This window comes from Chenopodium album, chromosome 24 (assembly GCF_948465745.1).
Source record: "Chenopodium album chromosome 24, dcCheAlbu1.1, whole genome shotgun sequence".
In the NCBI taxonomy this organism is placed as follows: Eukaryota; Viridiplantae; Streptophyta; class Magnoliopsida; order Caryophyllales; family Amaranthaceae; genus Chenopodium; species Chenopodium album.
Window position 1 is genome coordinate 6,574,129 of NC_137857.1, and position 18,376 is coordinate 6,592,504.

At 33.7% G+C, this 18,376-nt stretch overlaps 2 protein-coding genes across 3 annotated transcripts; both read right to left on the bottom strand.

The window, feature by feature from the left end:
• Positions 1–1,725: 1,725 nt before the first annotated feature.
• LOC145611679 (uncharacterized) lies at positions 1,726–7,228 on the bottom strand. Of its 2 annotated transcripts, XR_014106431.1 has the most exons (4): positions 6,801–7,228; positions 4,319–5,761; positions 3,267–3,501; positions 1,726–2,309 (listed from the first exon to the last, which is right to left on the bottom strand). XR_014106431.1 is itself a non-coding variant. In XM_081667028.1 (3 exons), exons 2-3 carry the CDS (start codon positions 5,705–5,707, stop codon positions 3,478–3,480), a joined length of 1,413 nt encoding a protein of 470 aa, XP_081523154.1. In that variant the 5' UTR covers positions 5,708–5,761; positions 6,801–7,228; the 3' UTR covers positions 2,980–3,477. The 2 variants fall into 2 exon arrangements, 1 of the variants encoding a protein (XP_081523154.1); XM_081667028.1 differs by lacking the exon at positions 1,726–2,309 and having other exon boundaries at positions 2,980–3,501.
• A 3,176-nt stretch (positions 7,229–10,404) lies between these two features.
• LOC145610163 (large ribosomal subunit protein eL32z-like) lies at positions 10,405–12,359 on the bottom strand. Its single transcript, XM_081665434.1, has 3 exons — positions 12,261–12,359; positions 10,894–11,075; positions 10,405–10,796 (listed from the first exon to the last, which is right to left on the bottom strand). Exons 1-3 carry the CDS (start codon positions 12,348–12,350, stop codon positions 10,667–10,669), a joined length of 402 nt encoding a protein of 133 aa, XP_081521560.1. The 5' UTR covers positions 12,351–12,359; the 3' UTR covers positions 10,405–10,666.
• Positions 12,360–18,376: the final 6,017 nt, after the last annotated feature.

Below are 18,376 nucleotides of genomic sequence, written 5' to 3' on the forward strand. Positions count from 1 at the left end.
TACAGCTAAATTTAGGAGGATCTGTAAACTTGGAAAACTAATTCAGATTATTCTATAGTACTTCGTATAACTTAATAACCGCGCCAGAAATAATCAGTAAACAGAATAGTTAGTTTTGATCAATTCAGTTAAGTATATATCAGGCAAAGAGAACAATAGCATGCTGTCATGACTCATGAAATATGTACCTCTTTTATTAACTCTAACAAAACATTAGCATAATGAATCACAATACAGTTCAAATTGAAAATTTTTTGGCCGGCTATTTGAAACCAAAACATTCACCTGATAAAATTCATCTATAGACATCATTCAGTAAGTACTTCGTACTTTGTTTCCTTTGCTCAGTTCAACTACATCTCTAAGTCCGATCAATGTAACCAAATGTTCATTGCAATTGAATAACAGCCAGGCTCCTGAATTTTACCTGATAAGATCAGTAGGAAATGCATTGCTAGATCCACTAATTTCTTAAAGAAACACGCTATCCTTTACCAAAAGCAGATGCCAGACTGCAGGAAGAACAAGGTGCTTCTGATAGCGACAAGCATAACAAAGATCTAATATATTAGCTCTGTTGTATTCATTGAACAGAAATATACAATCAGATATCGCACTGAAGACGTGCATAATATTATATATTACATACTATTAGATGAGTTTTTACTAAATCTTCACTGCTGATATTCTTAAATCTTATAATCCTAATTGCAGTTAGGCAGCACAACATTGTACTTCTAATCACAAAAGTTTTACATTATCTTGTTATATTAATCACAAGAGTACGGCTTTGTAATTTGATATCAGTCATGCTGAAGCAATAACGATTCTAATTCATTTGAAAGTCGGACACAAATCTCTATCTCAATCTTCATTATCAGAGTCTGAACTAACTTCTTTTCTCATTGCTAATACAGTCAGAAATCAGGTCAGGGAGATCATTTCAGTATTAGCAATCTGTTTACTGCAGAATTCAGATTGATGATTTCGGATTAGTTCATCAGTCTGAAATCTAGGAAAGCAGAGAGGCCAGACAGCACAAGATGACAGACTAATTTTAAAACAAGCTAAAATGGTCAATGAAAACACCTTAGCCAAATTACTGCCAGAGCCAGAATCAATGATACAGACCTTAGAGAATGAACGAACATCTGAAAAATAATTTAGAAGAAAACGTTAGAGACTTTGTCAACTTTTTTCAAACATCGCAAGATAGAATACATACTGGAGGGGGGTATGTATTCTTATGTTTTCGTATCCCAATTATCTGAAGTTGCTAATTTTAATATGCACCGATTTATGTAGAACTTCAAATTTACCAAAGGTTAAAGACAAACTGTCATCTTCACCTTACCATTCAATATCAAGATGTACTGAGCTTAGTTATATTTAAAAAAAATACATTCTACTTTGTCAAGCCTAATCAAATACGAACGAGGTCATGATTAGCGTGTAAATTCTGTAGAGTTATCTGTGTTTATCCCTCCTTCATAATGGTAAGGGCACAACTAAGCCTAGTAAGTTGTGTAGAGCTAATGAATAGTGTTAGAGCTCAACAGGAAAATAGTTAGGTATTTCTTAATCTTTAGTCCACATTTAGTAAATAGAAAATTAGAAAATTGTACACACTAGTAATGAAGGAATGTTTCACAAGCAATCTACACATAGAGGTGTTTACATGAACAAGGGGTTTACATTTGACTATTACCCAAGTAAGTCTGAAGTCCCACAAAGAAATAGTTGGTCTGTTGTGCAACTGGTCTCGCTCAACTTATAGGTGAGACACGCAGCAAATCACCCCTCAACATTATAACAAGTAACCCCTCAATAAACAAAAGGCACCCTAGCATACATAAAAAGTCACCAACAACAGACGACGGTATACAAGTTGCCCCCAAAACCAACTGGTGACACTGAAAAACTCTGTTTCTCCTGACCAGAAATAGTGGGAAATTGGGAACACAATAAACCTGTTGTAATCATTCCGACGGGGTGGCAGTCCTCTCTTGCCTGTAATTTTCTGTCTACATACATTGGAGAGTTTTCTGATTATGATAAATGGATAAGGGAGTCTTGACCTTAGGCTAAGTGTTTTTTATTGGAATAAGCTTTACAGTTTGACAATAGTTCTGGTTTACCAACAACCTAATGAGGCTGCAATTGTCAACTAACTCAGCTATCTGGCAATAGTTTTGACTTCTTCAGCATAAGCTGGTATAAGAACATTCCAATTAATCTCGTCTATTTTGTCAGCAGATAGTTGCCGTCATTGACAAAATATACTTTGATCATTGAAACCACCAACCAAGCTGCAAGAATTCAGAGCAGTCATTATAAAGGTCAGATGACACGGTATAAATTCTTAGATACTTCCAGATATCAGCTAATTGTTCAAAAGAATTATGACATGCCATCAATAAAACTATAGTCATGCTTTGAAAATGCCTCAATAATACCCCAATTATTGTTTATAAATCGAATTGATTAATAGGATTTGGTAATACCACGTCCACATATACCAATGAGGAAGTAAGGAACTACAATCCGCTATGTGGAATGGGTATGACAACATAATTCGCTAAATAACTTATTATGTGGTTTAGATACGAAGACTTGATAAGATCTATAACAAAGAAATTCCACTTAATAGTCTTCAATAGAACACCCTCGCTATAAGTTTGTCATGTGTGAAGCTAAACGGAAGAATGTGTAGGTTTATGGGGGTGAAATATTCATTGGGGTAACTAACCACTAATCAAAAGAAGTCAGGGTGCACCTTTTAACACTGTCATAGCTAGATGCATGATAAGGCACATCTCATGACTAAGGCAGATCAACTTTCTAAATTTTTAAGAGGATTAAAAAGAACTCGTCATTTAAAAAATCGATACAGAAAGATAAAATGCAACAAGCATCAACTCAAAAGCCTTCAAAAGTTTTTAAACTATACACCAACACTTAGGCTTTGTTCTTTCCACATCCAAAGAATACATTTCAAATTCCATTAAACAGTAAGGAAACAGAAGTCTTTATAAGTTGTTCTCAGGTTAAAGGCATTACATCTTACTATCAATAAGACAATAACCGAAAGATAGAGATGTGACAATCAAAAATCTAAATCTCCGCCAAGGCGCCAAAGACTTAGTGTTGTTTCAATCATTTACAAACTTGCATGTATATCCAATTCTATATGAGAAGGAAATTTACACAGCTAGAAAAACCAAAGAAAACAAGGAGCTATATGTGCTCTAAGGTATGGAACTCACCTCGAAGAGATGTTTCTATGCGACATAGGTTGTTTTATCTATACATGATATACAGGGAACTCAAAATGCATTTAACTGAGCAATTTCACGGCTTCATCTTATGAAAGAAACAGACAACACAAAAATTCTCCAAGATAGTTGGCATTCTTTTCCAGATACCAATTCTAGAAAGGAGCTAAAATAACCACACCATGATTGTCTAGGGATTTGACTAAGGCCAAAAGCAAAGGATCACCTGTCAAAAGAAAAAAAGCTAAGTCATAAAAAGCTTTAAATTTGTGATAGTAAGATAGTAAAAATAAAGGGGGTAAATTTTTCAGAAATAAACTTATCAGCAAATTATTCATTTTCACCATCTTCATACAAGTAATAAATTTGTGATTAAATTTTTCAGTGATCAAAGGGGAAATTTTTTTGGATAAACAGAATGCTTGATATTAGAACAGAAAGTGAATAACTGTAAAGCACAGCTTTATCAAACACATATCATTAGTACATTACATCACCAAAGCAGTTTGTCTTGTTATTACATTCAGCAAAACTATGCCTGATTGACCTTCCATTATCTCTCCATCATTCATTCTAAGTAATTGGAGCTACTCAATCATAATTTACAGCTATTATAGGGAATGTGAAATGTTTTACTTTTAAGTATTCCAATATAGTACATGTGACTATTTACACCAAAAGGCCTTTTACTATTGCAAAGACTGGTGGATCTAGAAAACATATCTAGAGAGGCCTCCAAAGTAGGGCCCCTTATTCTCAGCACGACCATTAATGGAATTAAATTCGAATGTACTAGTAGATGAATAAGTTTACAAGGATGATACTGGTTCACAGGCACCCTAGAATACTTGTATACTTCAATGTCGCATAGTCACTCAAGTTTCAAAGAGGAATACTAGCGACCAGCGACCAGTTCTTAAGAGTTTATGAAATATGAAAAATGATCAATTAGATACTAGCAAAGGCAGACATGGAGAAGAAATGCATATCATATATGACATTTACACTTCTAAGATAAACATAAGAAAAGTTAGAAAGCATACCTCTTTAAGGCATCCGGGAGAACGACTATCTGGTGGCAAAGGCTTCTTAGTCCTCCAGCGAGCTATCTCAGCCTGCATTGAGTCAATTTTATCCCTAATCTCCCACAAAACTCTCAATTCTTCTTCTGCTTTATCAGCGTTTATTTCATGGCCTCTTGTTACAAACCTCTGATCCTCAAGTTGCTTAAGTCTTCTGTTGAACTGCTGAAATTCCAAGTCAGCAACGCCAAATGTTGGCTGTTTAAAAAACAATGGCTTATCAGTCTTGCATTCTGTTGGTTTAACTGATTCATTACTGCTACCTGGGGAAAACAACGGCTTCTTTTCCCAATCAATTTTCTCTTTAGTATCATCTGTCTTAGTTAAACTTTGGTCACTATCTGGAGATAGCAATGGTTTCTTCTCCCAATCATTTTTCTCCTTGACAATAGACTTACAAATCTTACTCCAGACCGAATCTAGCTTTCCGTTCCTATTTTCACTTTCAAAAGTTAGATTGTGGCTTTCTTTGTTAGAATTGCCATCTTGGTCAATGAACAGACATATTGGGACTTCAAAGATATCCTGAACACTTGTAGAGCAAGCAGAATCTTCACATGCTTGAACACCGACTGCAATTTCAGGAGATTCAAGACAATCTGATTTCACGGGAGTATTCTCAGGGGAGGGATGCAGCATTGGAGATGCACTTGTTAGAGGAGCATCATTTGTATCCTCAGTCGAAGGGAAATTACTAGAGCCCTTAACATCATCCAACTCCTTCAACCGTTCATCTAACTTCTTAATCTCTTCCCAATATGAATCTTGTTCCCTTCGAATATAGGGGTCTTCACCTTTACTTTCCTGCCATGGGTGTGGAGAGGGTGTCGAGGATTTTGTTCCCTCAGTAGAAGCTCGCCTACTCAAAGCACCATTGTTTGGAGGAGGTGGTGGTAGTGAACTATTCCGTCTGAGAGAGCTTCGCGAGCTTGATTCTTCTGCATTTTTTCTTGACAACATATTATCAGGATATTGTATCTCACAGGTACCTAAATCATCACACCCCATGCTTAAAAGTTTGAACCTGTATGCCTGAACTTGGAACTCAAGGGAAGCAATCTGCATTTCTTTCTGATATATTACTTCCTGAAAAGTCTCGAGTGTTTCTTGAGCATGACAAATCTTTTCTTCGGCAATTCTCTTATATTGGCTAGCTTCCATTCCTACTGCTGCCTTTTCACCTTGCAAGCGTAATATCATGGATAAAGCTTCATCAGCAGCAGTAGCAGAGGATTCTCTCTCCATATCCAATTCACTGTACAGTTTCTGCAGAAGTTCTTGCTGAGCATGGAGTGTCTCCTTCAGGTAATTAGTCCCGGGTGTGGCTAGAGATAGAGTACGTCCAGCCATCGGGCCTATCAGTAGTCTACTTCAATTTTGGATCAGGAAGAGTTATTTGTACAACTGCAAAGATGCAGAAGTATTCATTGAGCATAACAGATCGATTATAAAAATAAGAAAATTTTGGTCTTCCCTGATCCAAAAAACATTCCTGGCAGAATGATGTATAATAATAACCAAATCCATGCATTATGAAAATCTTTAAGATAACAAAATAATGTCCAGTAACAGGCATTAACCAGTAAATTGAACCAACTCTTAAACAACATGTTGAGCCTGCTAAGATTTTACTAGAAACACTAATTATGACAAGCCATTAACCAATCAACTAGACAATAAAGCATCATCAGACCTATGAGGGGCTTGCAACAGCATCCAAAATGTATCTGGAAGCCTAGGGGTTTGCTACAACAACATCGACCCAATTTGTATCTGGAAGTCTAGGAATTCGTTACAACAACAGGATCCGGTCCAACCTAATATGTATCTAGGAAATTCAAGTTATAAATGGGATCACCCTACCATAATACTGACACCAAAAACAACAAGCACTAGACTATTAGTAGTGACTGTTTCTAAAAGACCTACAGCCAAACCAGAAACTCCAATCAGTCTTTGCTATCCAATCGATTTCCAAACTTATTTCTCCTTAAAAAGATTGTAACTCAGCAAATGATTCCTACCCAACTATTCCATACTCCATATATTGATATTCTGTATTAAAAAAACCATCCATATGCAAATTTGCATACTGTGATAACTTTGCAAATTGGCCCTAAATTATGTTAACATACTCTATCTGACAATAAATACTCAAACTTAATTTCAAGAAACTGTAAAGCAAAATAACACAGCAATACCAGAGATATATTCATCATCCCTCAATTACACATTTTCCACCCAATGCTATCGTTTAAAATTGTTAATTTATTACCGCCTACCAAACAGGACGTTCGTGCTACCAAAAAGACTAACTAAAAAACAGCCATATTTCACATGTAACACCCATACTTCTCAAATTCCAGAATCTCAAAAAGCAAATCATCAACTGCAAAAATCAAAAGTAAAAGAAAAGTAAGATGATTAGATGAAGAAAATATACCTGAAAAGTTCAGCAAAACAGACCAAAATTGTAACCTTTGACAAATACCCAGAAAACCTGAACAAAAAAGAAAAACACTTTCTTTCACGTCATCGCGCCATTTACAGTAGATTAAAACACATCAATAAAACCTCAAAACAACAATTTAGATGACACCCATTTGATAATTACTCAAGAGTAAGAAAACCCAGTTTCAATTTTCCCTCATTTTAACAAAAATGACAGAAATTTCTGCAGCAAATTTCAAGGAAAAGAAAAACCCAGAAAAATGGAGAAAAATTTAATGCAGATTGAATGAGTAAATAGTACTTCTACTCCAGATATTATTATTATTAGAAAAAACAAATGTGGAAACCAGATACAATAAACCGACAAATTACCAAAATTTTGACTTATTAAATTATTAACAGATGCTTTTAGATGAAACGATGGGGTCAAATTTCCCATCTTCCTAATGATACTGTAACCTTTTTTTTATCTTTGGCTTTTCCAACGGTTTCGCTTTTCTTTTCAATTCTTTTTCCTCCCCTTGTTTTTCTTATCTTTGATCATTAAGCCTAGGAGGGTCCAAAATGATTTAACACTTTTTCGAGTTCAAAACTAGTGAGTGATACGGGCGATTGGTTTGGTTTGATTAAGGGATAATACGATAAATTTGTAAGGGTATATGTGTTGGAGATTAAAAAAAATGCAAAGTATTCAAGGTAAGGGTAATTATAAGGTGTTGATATTATAAAGTTGTGTAAGCGTTGAATTTTGAAATAATTTAATTTAAGGAAGTTTTCATTCATATTGGATAGGTTCTTACTTGTCAAGCCAGACTTGTAACAGCTGTTAAATGACAAGTAGATGTTGAGTCATCGAGAGAAGAGATTTGCAAAAGAAGAAAAAAAGTTGTCAAATGCCAAATTAACTGGTATGGCAATAATGTTTTATAGTACAGATTTTTTATATATATAATTATTATGTATCAAATTTTATTGATAGAGTAACAAAAGTAAATTTAGTTTTAAGATTTTAATCTTGATTATACATTGTTTTGGGTTGCAATAGTAAATGAGAGGTAGAGATATTGTGTATAGTCTCCAAGTAAATCTATTGTAATCTTATTTATTATGAAAGAAATCATGCTAAACATATAAAATTATTAAATTGTTGTTATATGGCTTTTTTGAGATTCATTACAAACTTATACCGAGTACTAAAGTATTTTTGACATAATTTCTTGATATTTAACGTGGTTTTTTTTTTCCTAATTACATTATATAAATGTTAAGGTCCTATCAGTTTTTAGTGTGTGATGACTAATAAGAATAGCTCAATTAAACTCGGCCCATATGAATCACAAGTCCTCTAATCCACCATTAGCGAGACAAAACCTTTGAAATTGATGTAGGCTACAAAATATATAGAACCTTCACCATCTATGTCTCTAATGAGGCTTAATTCCACGAAGTGAAAGTCAAAGACACCATATCTAACCACTACACCATAACACCAATGCAACTTGATAATTTTATGTCATACTTATAACCTATGTATGGATTAAATCTCGTTTATACTAAATTGCATATTAGTGTACTTCATACTAATTTGCACCTTTTAAACAGTCAAACTTGTACAAAATTCAACAAGAATAGAACATATTACACATGTTTAGTTGACAATTAAAACATAATAAACTATATATCACGTCTTCTTCCGAATATGTAGAACTTCATAAAATTATTAAATAACTATCTAAACACTTTTCAATTCTTTCCCACAACTAGAGAACTCCCTTAAAACTGCATGTTTTACTCTTTTGATTAGCACTAAATACAATTAATCACACTCCTAATAATAATGAAACAAGAATCATTACACATGCTTTACACCAAAAATATAATAAAATAATTACCATTGATAATAAAGTTTGTATCAAGAAACGGCTAAGAGAAGACCACATTAGCGGTAAGCCACCCCCAACTAATTATTAATTTAATTATAATATTGATGAAATTTTAAAAAATCGTTATGGAATAATATAGTGGTATTCAAGTACAACGGCTAAATCGGATGTTGTGGAGCCCACTTATCAAAATATACCGACCACTCCTTCTAAGCTAAGTGTTGGCCCATGCGAGGTCGGCAATATGATGGGATGTTTACATGTTTGATTGGTTAGTTCACTTAATTGATGTTGTGGACTCTATTTATTTAGAATCTACAAATGTAAATAATAGACTACTTAAAATAAGATAGTCGAGTTTAGTTGATTAATGATAAATAAAATAAATGTGAGGTTCAATTATCTTACGTTAAAATATCAATGTAGGAGAGGATTATATATCCCGTAACATATTTAAAACATAAGTAGCTTTGATTATAGAATGTTTTGATTATATTACGTGGATATTGTGAAAGTATATGTATCAAGAGGAATGCAAAAAGATCATATTACGATTATATCTCATTACATATAAATTATGATATGTGGCTATAGAGTAGAATAGTATTTTTGCGCTAATGAGGCAATGAGCTACAAGAGCAATACAAACTATAATTAAGATTTGGGGGGTGAATTTGTGGCACATTGTTCATAAATCTACAATCTTAAATAATAGACCAAAACTTTATTGGTGTCAAAAAGTAATATCCGAAAAGTGTAACAATTACAAACGTCCCAATATTAAAAGAGCAAAGGAATTATTGAATTTTAATTGATTCAATAATAATAGAAGTTGAAATAAAATTCATGGATAAACTTGTTTCAAAAAAAAAAAACAAAAAAAAAAAAAAAAAAAATCATGGATAAAGTCATTTTGTTAAATTAGCTATTTTGATTTTATTATTTTTTAAAAAAAAAAAAAAAAAACAAAACAAAACAAAACAAAAAAAAAAAAAAAAAAAAAAAAAAAAAAAAAAACACACCATGTGGTAAGGATTACTTGTAGGGGTTGTGGTTACTTATACGGATTACTTACTCAGGGGTTACATATTCAAGGGTTACTTCCTCAGTCGGTTAGTGCGTTTTTTGTGTGAGAATAGCCCCTGAATAAGTAACCCTTGACCAAACAAGTAACTCCGGCCACACGGTGTGGCCAGCCACGTACCAAAAAATTATATTTGATAAAAGATTCGTTTATAATGAAGTTCTCATCATTTTCTGCACCTTCCATTGCAAGAGAGCTTCAACCAAGTCTTTCTCAAAATTATCCCATTCATTTTATTCCTTTCTTTTGTTTAAACTCCATTTTATACACCTTCCAACGTTGCCACTCCCAACTCTCAATTTTGTGATTCTACTTTGCTTTTGTCTTTCCAGCGTTCGGTGTTATAGATAAATGGAGCGAAATCAGAAATTTGATTAGGATGATGATCCACAGTAGCGTGACATATCCTTTGTCCAGTCTCTTTACCCAGCTTGTTTTAGCATATCCTTAATCGAGTCTTTCTAACACTCGATCATCCCCTTCCCTACCATTAGTCCAAGTGAAGATTGCATCCTGGAAGTTGATATCATGTAGATCATTCGTATCTGTTCATTCATTAAAACAATTCGCTCCTCTTACTTTCATCTTATATTCACGATTTTTTTTTTTCATGAAAAGAGTTTTTAAAATCCCCTAGAATAATATTTGGTATTCCTGAACTTGATTTAGTCCAATTGTTAAAACTTTCCAAGATCTCGTCCCTGATAAACACATTGTGCTCCCAATACAACAAAATAAATATCCAGTTTCCAAAAAACGAGTCAGAAACATGAACTACAGCAAAATTAAAATAAGATAAGTCAATCATAAAACGATTTCTTATGTTCTTGCCTAATATTGAAAGCCCAGACCTCTTAAATCTATTGTAAACAAAACTTTTGGGTTCCATGATTACTCATCTTCCTGGCTTCTCAACCTTGCAAGCTTGTTGGTGACAACAACATCAAGCTGTGCAGCACGCTCGACAATATCTTTTCTCTTTTTGGTTGAGATATTGTGAGCAATCTCAGCGCAGTAAGTCCTGAAATATACAATGTATACCAGTCAGCAAATACATGAAATAGAGAACACGGTCTGAAAGCAAAAGGGATCAAAGAATATAAAGCGCAATCTGTTACCTGTTGTGCATCATCAGAAGTTCAAGGTCACCGATGTTATGCACAACAAACTTCTTAAAGCCATTGGGGAGGAAGTGACGTGTCTTCTTGTCAGACCCATAACCAATGTTTGGCATAAGAGTGACTCCCTTGAACTTCCTTCTCACTCGCGAATCAATACCCTTTGGCCTACGCCAGTTAGTCTGCAAATGTACAACCATGAAAATTAATTAGACAAATTTGACGAAACTTCACAGAGTAAAATGGCACAAGCAAGGGTTGAATATAACCCATGTGGCTAGCATTTTCACACAAATTCTCAATCCCTGGCAGCATGCAATCATGCATATCAAAGTAAAACACATGTGCTAGAAACTAATCGTGATTATTAAGCATCTAGTGAGGACATCCAGTATATCATTAAATCTCTCAGCCCAAACAAGTGGGTAAACAACATACAATCAGATTGTGCTATAGATTACTCTTGCATAACAATTGGGTGGAAAAATCAAACAAATGTACACAAGTCTGTCTTAGAGGTTAGAGCACCTAAAAGTGACATATTAAAAATACCTTTGAGTTGCTAAATTACAAAAAATACAAATTCGATCACAAGTGAATAAAAAGATCTAACAAGGCTATATCAACTTCACCTCACAATTAGTTTCGAGTTTTAATATCAAGTTCTGTTTTAACAAACCAATCAACCATGATAAAAAAAAAATGCAGTACACACCCTGAAATTTTGTATAGAATCAGCACAAGTCAAAACATGCACAGCCTACTAAAAGTTTCAGATTGGATAGACCGATAGACTGGTAGACATGAATAATCAAGCTCCAAATCACTACAGGAAAAGCTACCATAATTTGGACTCCAACATTAGGTCATGTCATAATTGAATATCAGAACAAGGATGCCATACTTTTGTGCTTAGGTCCATCTACTTGACTACTAACCCGCAATACAGATTTCACCATAAAGATTATGGAGTATATATTACTCATACTATATTAGGATACAAGAGATTAGCTTCAAGTCTACAACACATAAAAGAAATCAATAAACAGGGTGTCTCTCATTCAACCCCAAAATCTTGCAACCATCATTATATACCACTCATAAATCATAATTAATCAGTAATATACCATATGCCACTTATAGGTCATAATAATTCATCAGTAATATATCATACCAATACACTAAGCTACACCAAACTTAAAAACTAGCCAAACAAATTATATCTTGTAATTTTCCTAGTCAATTAATTAATCAACCAATTCCTATGAACTTTATCTCAACAATTATCACACTCAGCATAAAAACTACCAATTTAACATAGAAAATGACTAAAAACAACATTATAATCCAAAAAAAAACTTCTTTACCTTCACACAGATTTTTCGGTCCCATTGGGGTCTCTTGAACTGCTTAACCCTCTTCTTCACAATCTTCTTATCAAGTTTGGGAACCGCCATAGCTTATTTCTACAAAATTAACCAAAAATATACGAACAAATTAATATTGATACAAGTATATATATCAACTAATCATAATTTTAATCCATGTATATTTTCATATAATAGTTGCACTATACATTCAATTACTGCCTATATTATAAACATTCAATAAACAACAAACATAACACTATACATTCAATAAGAGTATAAGGTTATTCTGACAATTTATTAGTAGCAGCAAATGAAATAAAAATGCAACCTTATTATATAATAATCAATAATTAGCAAGATTGAACTAATTACAATCAATTATTCCAAATTGTCTAAGCAAATTACCAAGGATTCCAACTTAATCCTGATAAATTAAGCTGTAATTATAAAATGAAAGTAGCGTTAAATCTAATTGAAAGCAAATAAAATTCATAAATTGCAAAAATAAACAACAATTAGGTCAATCACTCAGTTAGTTATTCTATAAATCGCATAAATTTTAACAAAAAAAATAGCTTTAAATCTAGTTGAAACAGCAAAAGAAGTTCGTAAATTGCAAAAAGATCACAACAATCAGGTCAAACACTCAAATAAATTTACCAAAAATTCTACAACTTAATCTTCAAGGCAACACAGACAATTCAAAACAAAAAATCTTCATTTTAACATGAATTTACAAGAATTAAACCAAATTTAATCAACACATACACCAACAACTACAATACTACATAAAATTAAGCATAAATGAAGAATCAAAAAATGAAATTGAGAAGAAGGAAGAGAGAGAAACCTGAGAAAAGTTGAACGGCACAGAGTGAGAGGAGAGGAAGACGAAGAAGGGGAGTGAGAAGGGATTATAAGACTTAAACCCTAATTTTTTAGCAATGGGCTAATGTATTGGGCTTGAACTAAGCCTACAATTTTTTTTTGTTATGGGCTTTTTATCATAGTTTACAGAATAACAGCATTGCAAATCTTTTGATTTATTTTATTTTATTTTATTTTATTTTGGTAGAGGTGAGCAACATTTAGGTAGAGTCAGGGCATGTTCTCATTGATTGAACTCAGCTGAACTGAACTGAACTTAGCTGAACTGAACTCAGCTGAACTGAACTGAACTGAGCTGAACTGAAATGAATATTTTATAAGAGAAGGAAATTAGGAACTGAACTGAACTGAACTGAATTGAGCTGAACTGAACTGAACTGAACTCAGCTGAACTGAACTGAACTGAATTGAATTTCAACGTAAGAGAACAGACCCTCATTAGAATAAATTATCATGTCCAAACCCACAAAAAAGTGTCGAACTTGTCGCTCGAGTTTTACGCGGGATTAAGTTTGGGCCGAGATTAGTTTTAACCCAAATCTAATCGGGCTAACGAACATGACAAACTTAAAACCGAAAATTTGAGGTCAAATTGACCAATTAAGCCTCAACATTTCCTTGCACGCAAGCAAATCGAGATTTTTTTGTCATTTTGATTTTGCCAATTTTAACCTCAAATTTGATTCTTAAGGACCAAAATGACTATAAGCTTTAAACCTGTAATTTTCATGACTCGGGAATGAAGCACACAAACTGAGATTTTCGTTCCACGTAAACAAGACATACTTATAATATTAAATTGTTCAATAATAGATTTAAGGAAAATTTGTCGGACACAACCTTTTAAAGTGTTCACTTTATTTAAAATAACCTTTTAAATATTTTTTTTACAATTTCAAACAACATTATAATTTTTTTTTTAATTAAAGACAACCTAATGTTACTTTTCGGCATTGACTCTATTTCTCCGATGTTGACCACGAGTGTGTGAGGCATGTGACCTCATATATTGCTAATTACACCCCTTTTTCTCCAATTCACTTGTACTAAATCCCCTCCTCTCTCAAAGTAATTTGTCACTTTGAAGGGTTTTAATAGGAGTTGATTGGAGGGGAAAGGGGTGCAATTAGCAATATACGAGGTCACGTGTCTCACACACTCGTGGTCAACATCGGAAAAATAGAGTTAACGCCGGAAAGTAGCATTAAAAAAAGTTGTCTTTGGTAAAAAAAAAAAATTATAATGTGGTCTGAAGTTGCAAAAAAAAATTTAAAAGGTTGCTTTAAATAAAGTGGACACTTTAAAAGGTTGTTTTTGACAAATTTTCCTATATTTAAATGGAATATTCTTCTCATATCGAACGGTGACATACTATTTTGTACAAATATTTGAATAAGATAGTCGAGCTTAGTTAATTAATGATGAATGAATGAAATAAAAGCGATGTTCAATTAATTAAAAATGAATATAAAAAAATAAAGAAACATACTTTTATCTAAAAATGAAACATCGGGTGGGATTAAGCATCTCGAAACATATTTGAATCATAAGTGGCTTTGACTATAGAACGGTATGATTATGTAATGTAGATGTTGTGACAATAAATATATCAATTAAGACGAATGCAAAAGCTCACTACAATTATATTTTTTATAACATATTAATTATAAAATGTGGTTATTGAGAAGTATATATATTATTATTGTACGAACAAGCTACAAGAGCAATACAATAATTGGGATTAAGTGGGTGAATCTATGGCGTACTGTATACAAACCTTCAATAATCTAAAAAACGCTAGGCCAAAACCTTATTGATTAGTGTCAAAGATTAATATGCGAATAGTGTAAAAATTACAAACGATACAATATTAAAGGAGCAAAGAATTTAAATGATTCAATAATAATAGGAGTATAATTCAAATTGAAGGAAGGTTTGACTTTGATATATAATAATAGGGTTTTTCATTTGGTACCATTATAGATTTATAGTTTTAGTTTGGTTTGACTTTGATATATAATAATAGGGTTTTTCATTTGGTACCATTATAGATTTATAGTTTTAGTTTTTTCATCTAGTACTCAATTTTTTCATTTGGTACCATTGTAATTCTGTCTTATTCTTTACTATAGCATTTTGTTGGATGTAACATTAGTTTGGGGAGATTGTGGTCCTTTAAATCTTATGTCAACTGCAAATTTTGATCTTTTAAGGTCATAATGACTTCCAAAATTTTAAGCGAACATTTTCTTTTGATCGAAACAAATCAAAATATACAAATTGGGACAATTTTCTTGCACATAAATAAACCGCGACATTTGTTAGCGTTTTTTTTCCCCCGCTAATTTTGACCCCAAACTTGAACCCTAGGGCTGCTAAGGGCTAAAACATCCTCTTAAAACTTTAACCGATTGATTTTAATTACACCCAAATTACAAAATATGTTTGATGGAATACTATAGTAAAAATTTAAATGAAAGTATAATGGTACCATTTGGAATAAAATTAAAAATTGGATAACACATGGAATAGTCAAAACTACAATGGTACCAAATGATAAATCCCTTTAATTAAATGAAGCGTCCTCATCATAATTTTCTTTGGCTTGATAGTTCATTTAATCCTCAAATTAAAAACCTTTGAATGAGTTATAAAAAGTCAATTTTATTTGATACGTGGTTAGTGGTTATATTGTTTTAAGTGTATAGAATAACATAACACCTCCTCACAAGCTATATCAAAAGACCCTCACCATCATCTCCTACACTTATGGCAACAGCGGATCCCGGGAACTAGCAAACATCATGGCACAGCCTTTCACTTCCCACAAGCATAACCAACAGTACTCCGCCTCCTATCCCGCCTCCTATCTTGACGCGTGTGTACCAAACTCAACACATCCTGCATCATAACAACAATCATTGATATCTAACGAAATCAAACCTCACATTGCCATTCAATAATCATTGCACCAATAATCTTACCTTGTACAATACGTTAGATGGAGGGCCTTCGGTGTCCCTAGTTTGGCGTGAATGACGTTCCCCGTAAGCCACAGCTACGAGCTGTATTCTCATAAATATTAGCCTAGTAATTTTGCCCAAGTAAATGTCATAACAAAACCCAGTTCATTACCACGGTAGAGTTTTAAAGCCTTACCCCCACCTTCCCGTAGTCACCAGAACTATGTCTATCATCCTTCGACGCCTCTGTAATCAGTTTCATGCTCCACACTTGAACTCTAGGATACACACCCCACTTCACCAATTCTCTGTCAAGATGATCCAAATAGTAAATCTGCAACAAGGTAGAAAGGTCATTGAAGACCGACACACTTGTAACAACTACAATTGAAAAAATGAAAGTTGTTAAACATCATACCACGACAAAATATGCACAGCCCCCACATCCATTAGCAAACCCAGTCGCATAAAACCTCTTGCTAAAATTGGCTACGCTCTCCATTAATTTCTCTAGGACTAACTCACACCAATCATACTCGGCACAGTCCATCGCATAGCTTAATGCAAGAAGTAAATCAGATGCCAGTCTCGGTGATTGCGTAGGACACAAAACCAATTGCAACGCAACTAGCAAAAACAGTGACTTGAAATCTTCTTCCTCAGCAGGTTCAAAATGACATTCCAACCGGTCAAGCAACTCAGATGTGACAGGAATCCCAACAGAGGTATACACACGGCCAGACTTTCTACATGATTTTGTTAGCCAAGTACGCCCATATTTGAACAGCATGTTCTCCGCTTTTGATCGCACTTTAGGAGTCATTGTTTTATTTGAAGGCACACACCTTGACCCATTTGGAAGCCCAAAAACCCACCTGACTTGGTTCTTTGAAAACCAAAACACACAACCATCCACACCAACAAAACTTTTATTTATGGGGTCAATCCTGGTCATTATCCAATAGGCAAGCTGCCTAGGTAAATGCATGTCGGATGCAAAATGGAGAAGTCCACTAAATCCCATGTCTGTCACCTAACTCCTCTTTCTCTCATCAAATTTTTGGCATATACGCCCAAAAGTCTCTATTCTACAACTCATATTAGGGGGCTGCAAGGGATTAGGATTTTTGTTTACACACACAACCAGCACAACAAATAATGCATACTAAAATGTTTACACTAGGACCACAACAAATATTATGGTCATTTACCGATGACATTAAGACTCACCCGACCACACAACAATGCTTGTTGTTTAAGTACTTCACCCTTAGCCTTCACCATACCACCTTCGCTTATGCTATCATCCTATTAACAATAATTAATGAGGCACACAACAATCAATAACACATTCAATTGCATCACACAAGACACATACAGATTATTAACGGTTATTTTACTAAGATACTAACTATCATGACTTGAACAATTAAAATGGTTGTTCTATTATACCTTGAACAATGCAGGGTGTAACACAATTAGTGTCCGGGAACCCACTCCAGTGGGAGCCTGCACTTGACAGACTATTAGTACAAACAAATTTATAATTTGTCAACTCACGATTAACTATCTCAATCACCTCAAAGTTGCTTGATTTGCACACACCCTGTACTTCATCCCCACTCTGCACAATGGAATTTCAAATCATTCTCCATTAACTAAATCAACACTTTCCCCTCAAAAAAAAAAAAAAAAAAAAAAAAAAAAAAAACTAAATTAACTTAATCAATACATTTACCTTCAAATTGTTCGAATTTCTCACTTCAACCATTACTTCCTCCATACTCTTCAAGCGCTTTTTCCCAATTTCCTTCAACCTGGATCCAGCTCCTCTTGCTATTCAAATTGCACCCAAATATTAATACCCTAACGTCGTCTTTATTTCGTCAACCAGGCAGGGCCGTATCTGGGCCGGGGCAGCCGGGGCACCCGCCCAGGGCCCCAAAATTTTAAATCCATATTCGTATATTTTTTTTAAAAAAAAAAAAAAAGAAAAAATAAATTATACTAAGAATAACGAAGTAAGAGTCAGTTAATCAAGCAAATTATTCCCTTATTAATCCCCTCAAATTAATTCCTCCTAGAAAATAGCCCCTTCATCTTTGGGAAGTTGAATTTGCCAAATTAATTCCTATAATCTAACCAAATACAACCGTATAATCTTCAATTTTCATTCATGAAATCAATTATTTGTATCATTACCTATATTTTTCTGATTTTTCATCTTCCTTCCCAAATTAATTCTAAACAGATGATTTCCCC

What these genes read in the sequence shown, in the direction of transcription:
- LOC145611679 (XM_081667028.1), bottom strand. Translation starts at nt 5,707, where the DNA reads ATGGCTGGACGTACTCTATCTCTAGCCACACCCGGGACTAATTACCTG. An exon ending in CTCCCGGATGCCTTAAAGAG is followed by an intron (nt 3,502 to 4,318) that starts GTATGCTTTCTA and finishes TTCTTTTGACAG; the next exon opens with GTGATCCTTTGCTTTTGGCC.
- LOC145610163 (XM_081665434.1), bottom strand. Translation starts at nt 12,350, where the DNA reads ATGGCGGTTCCCAAACTTGATAAGAAGATTGTGAAGAAGAGGGTTAAG. An exon ending in ACCGAAAAATCTGTGTGAAG is followed by an intron (nt 11,076 to 12,260) that starts GTAAAGAAGTTT and finishes GTACATTTGCAG; the next exon opens with ACTAACTGGCGTAGGCCAAA. An exon ending in CTTCTGATGATGCACAACAG is followed by an intron (nt 10,797 to 10,893) that starts GTAACAGATTGC and finishes TGTATATTTCAG; the next exon opens with GACTTACTGCGCTGAGATTG.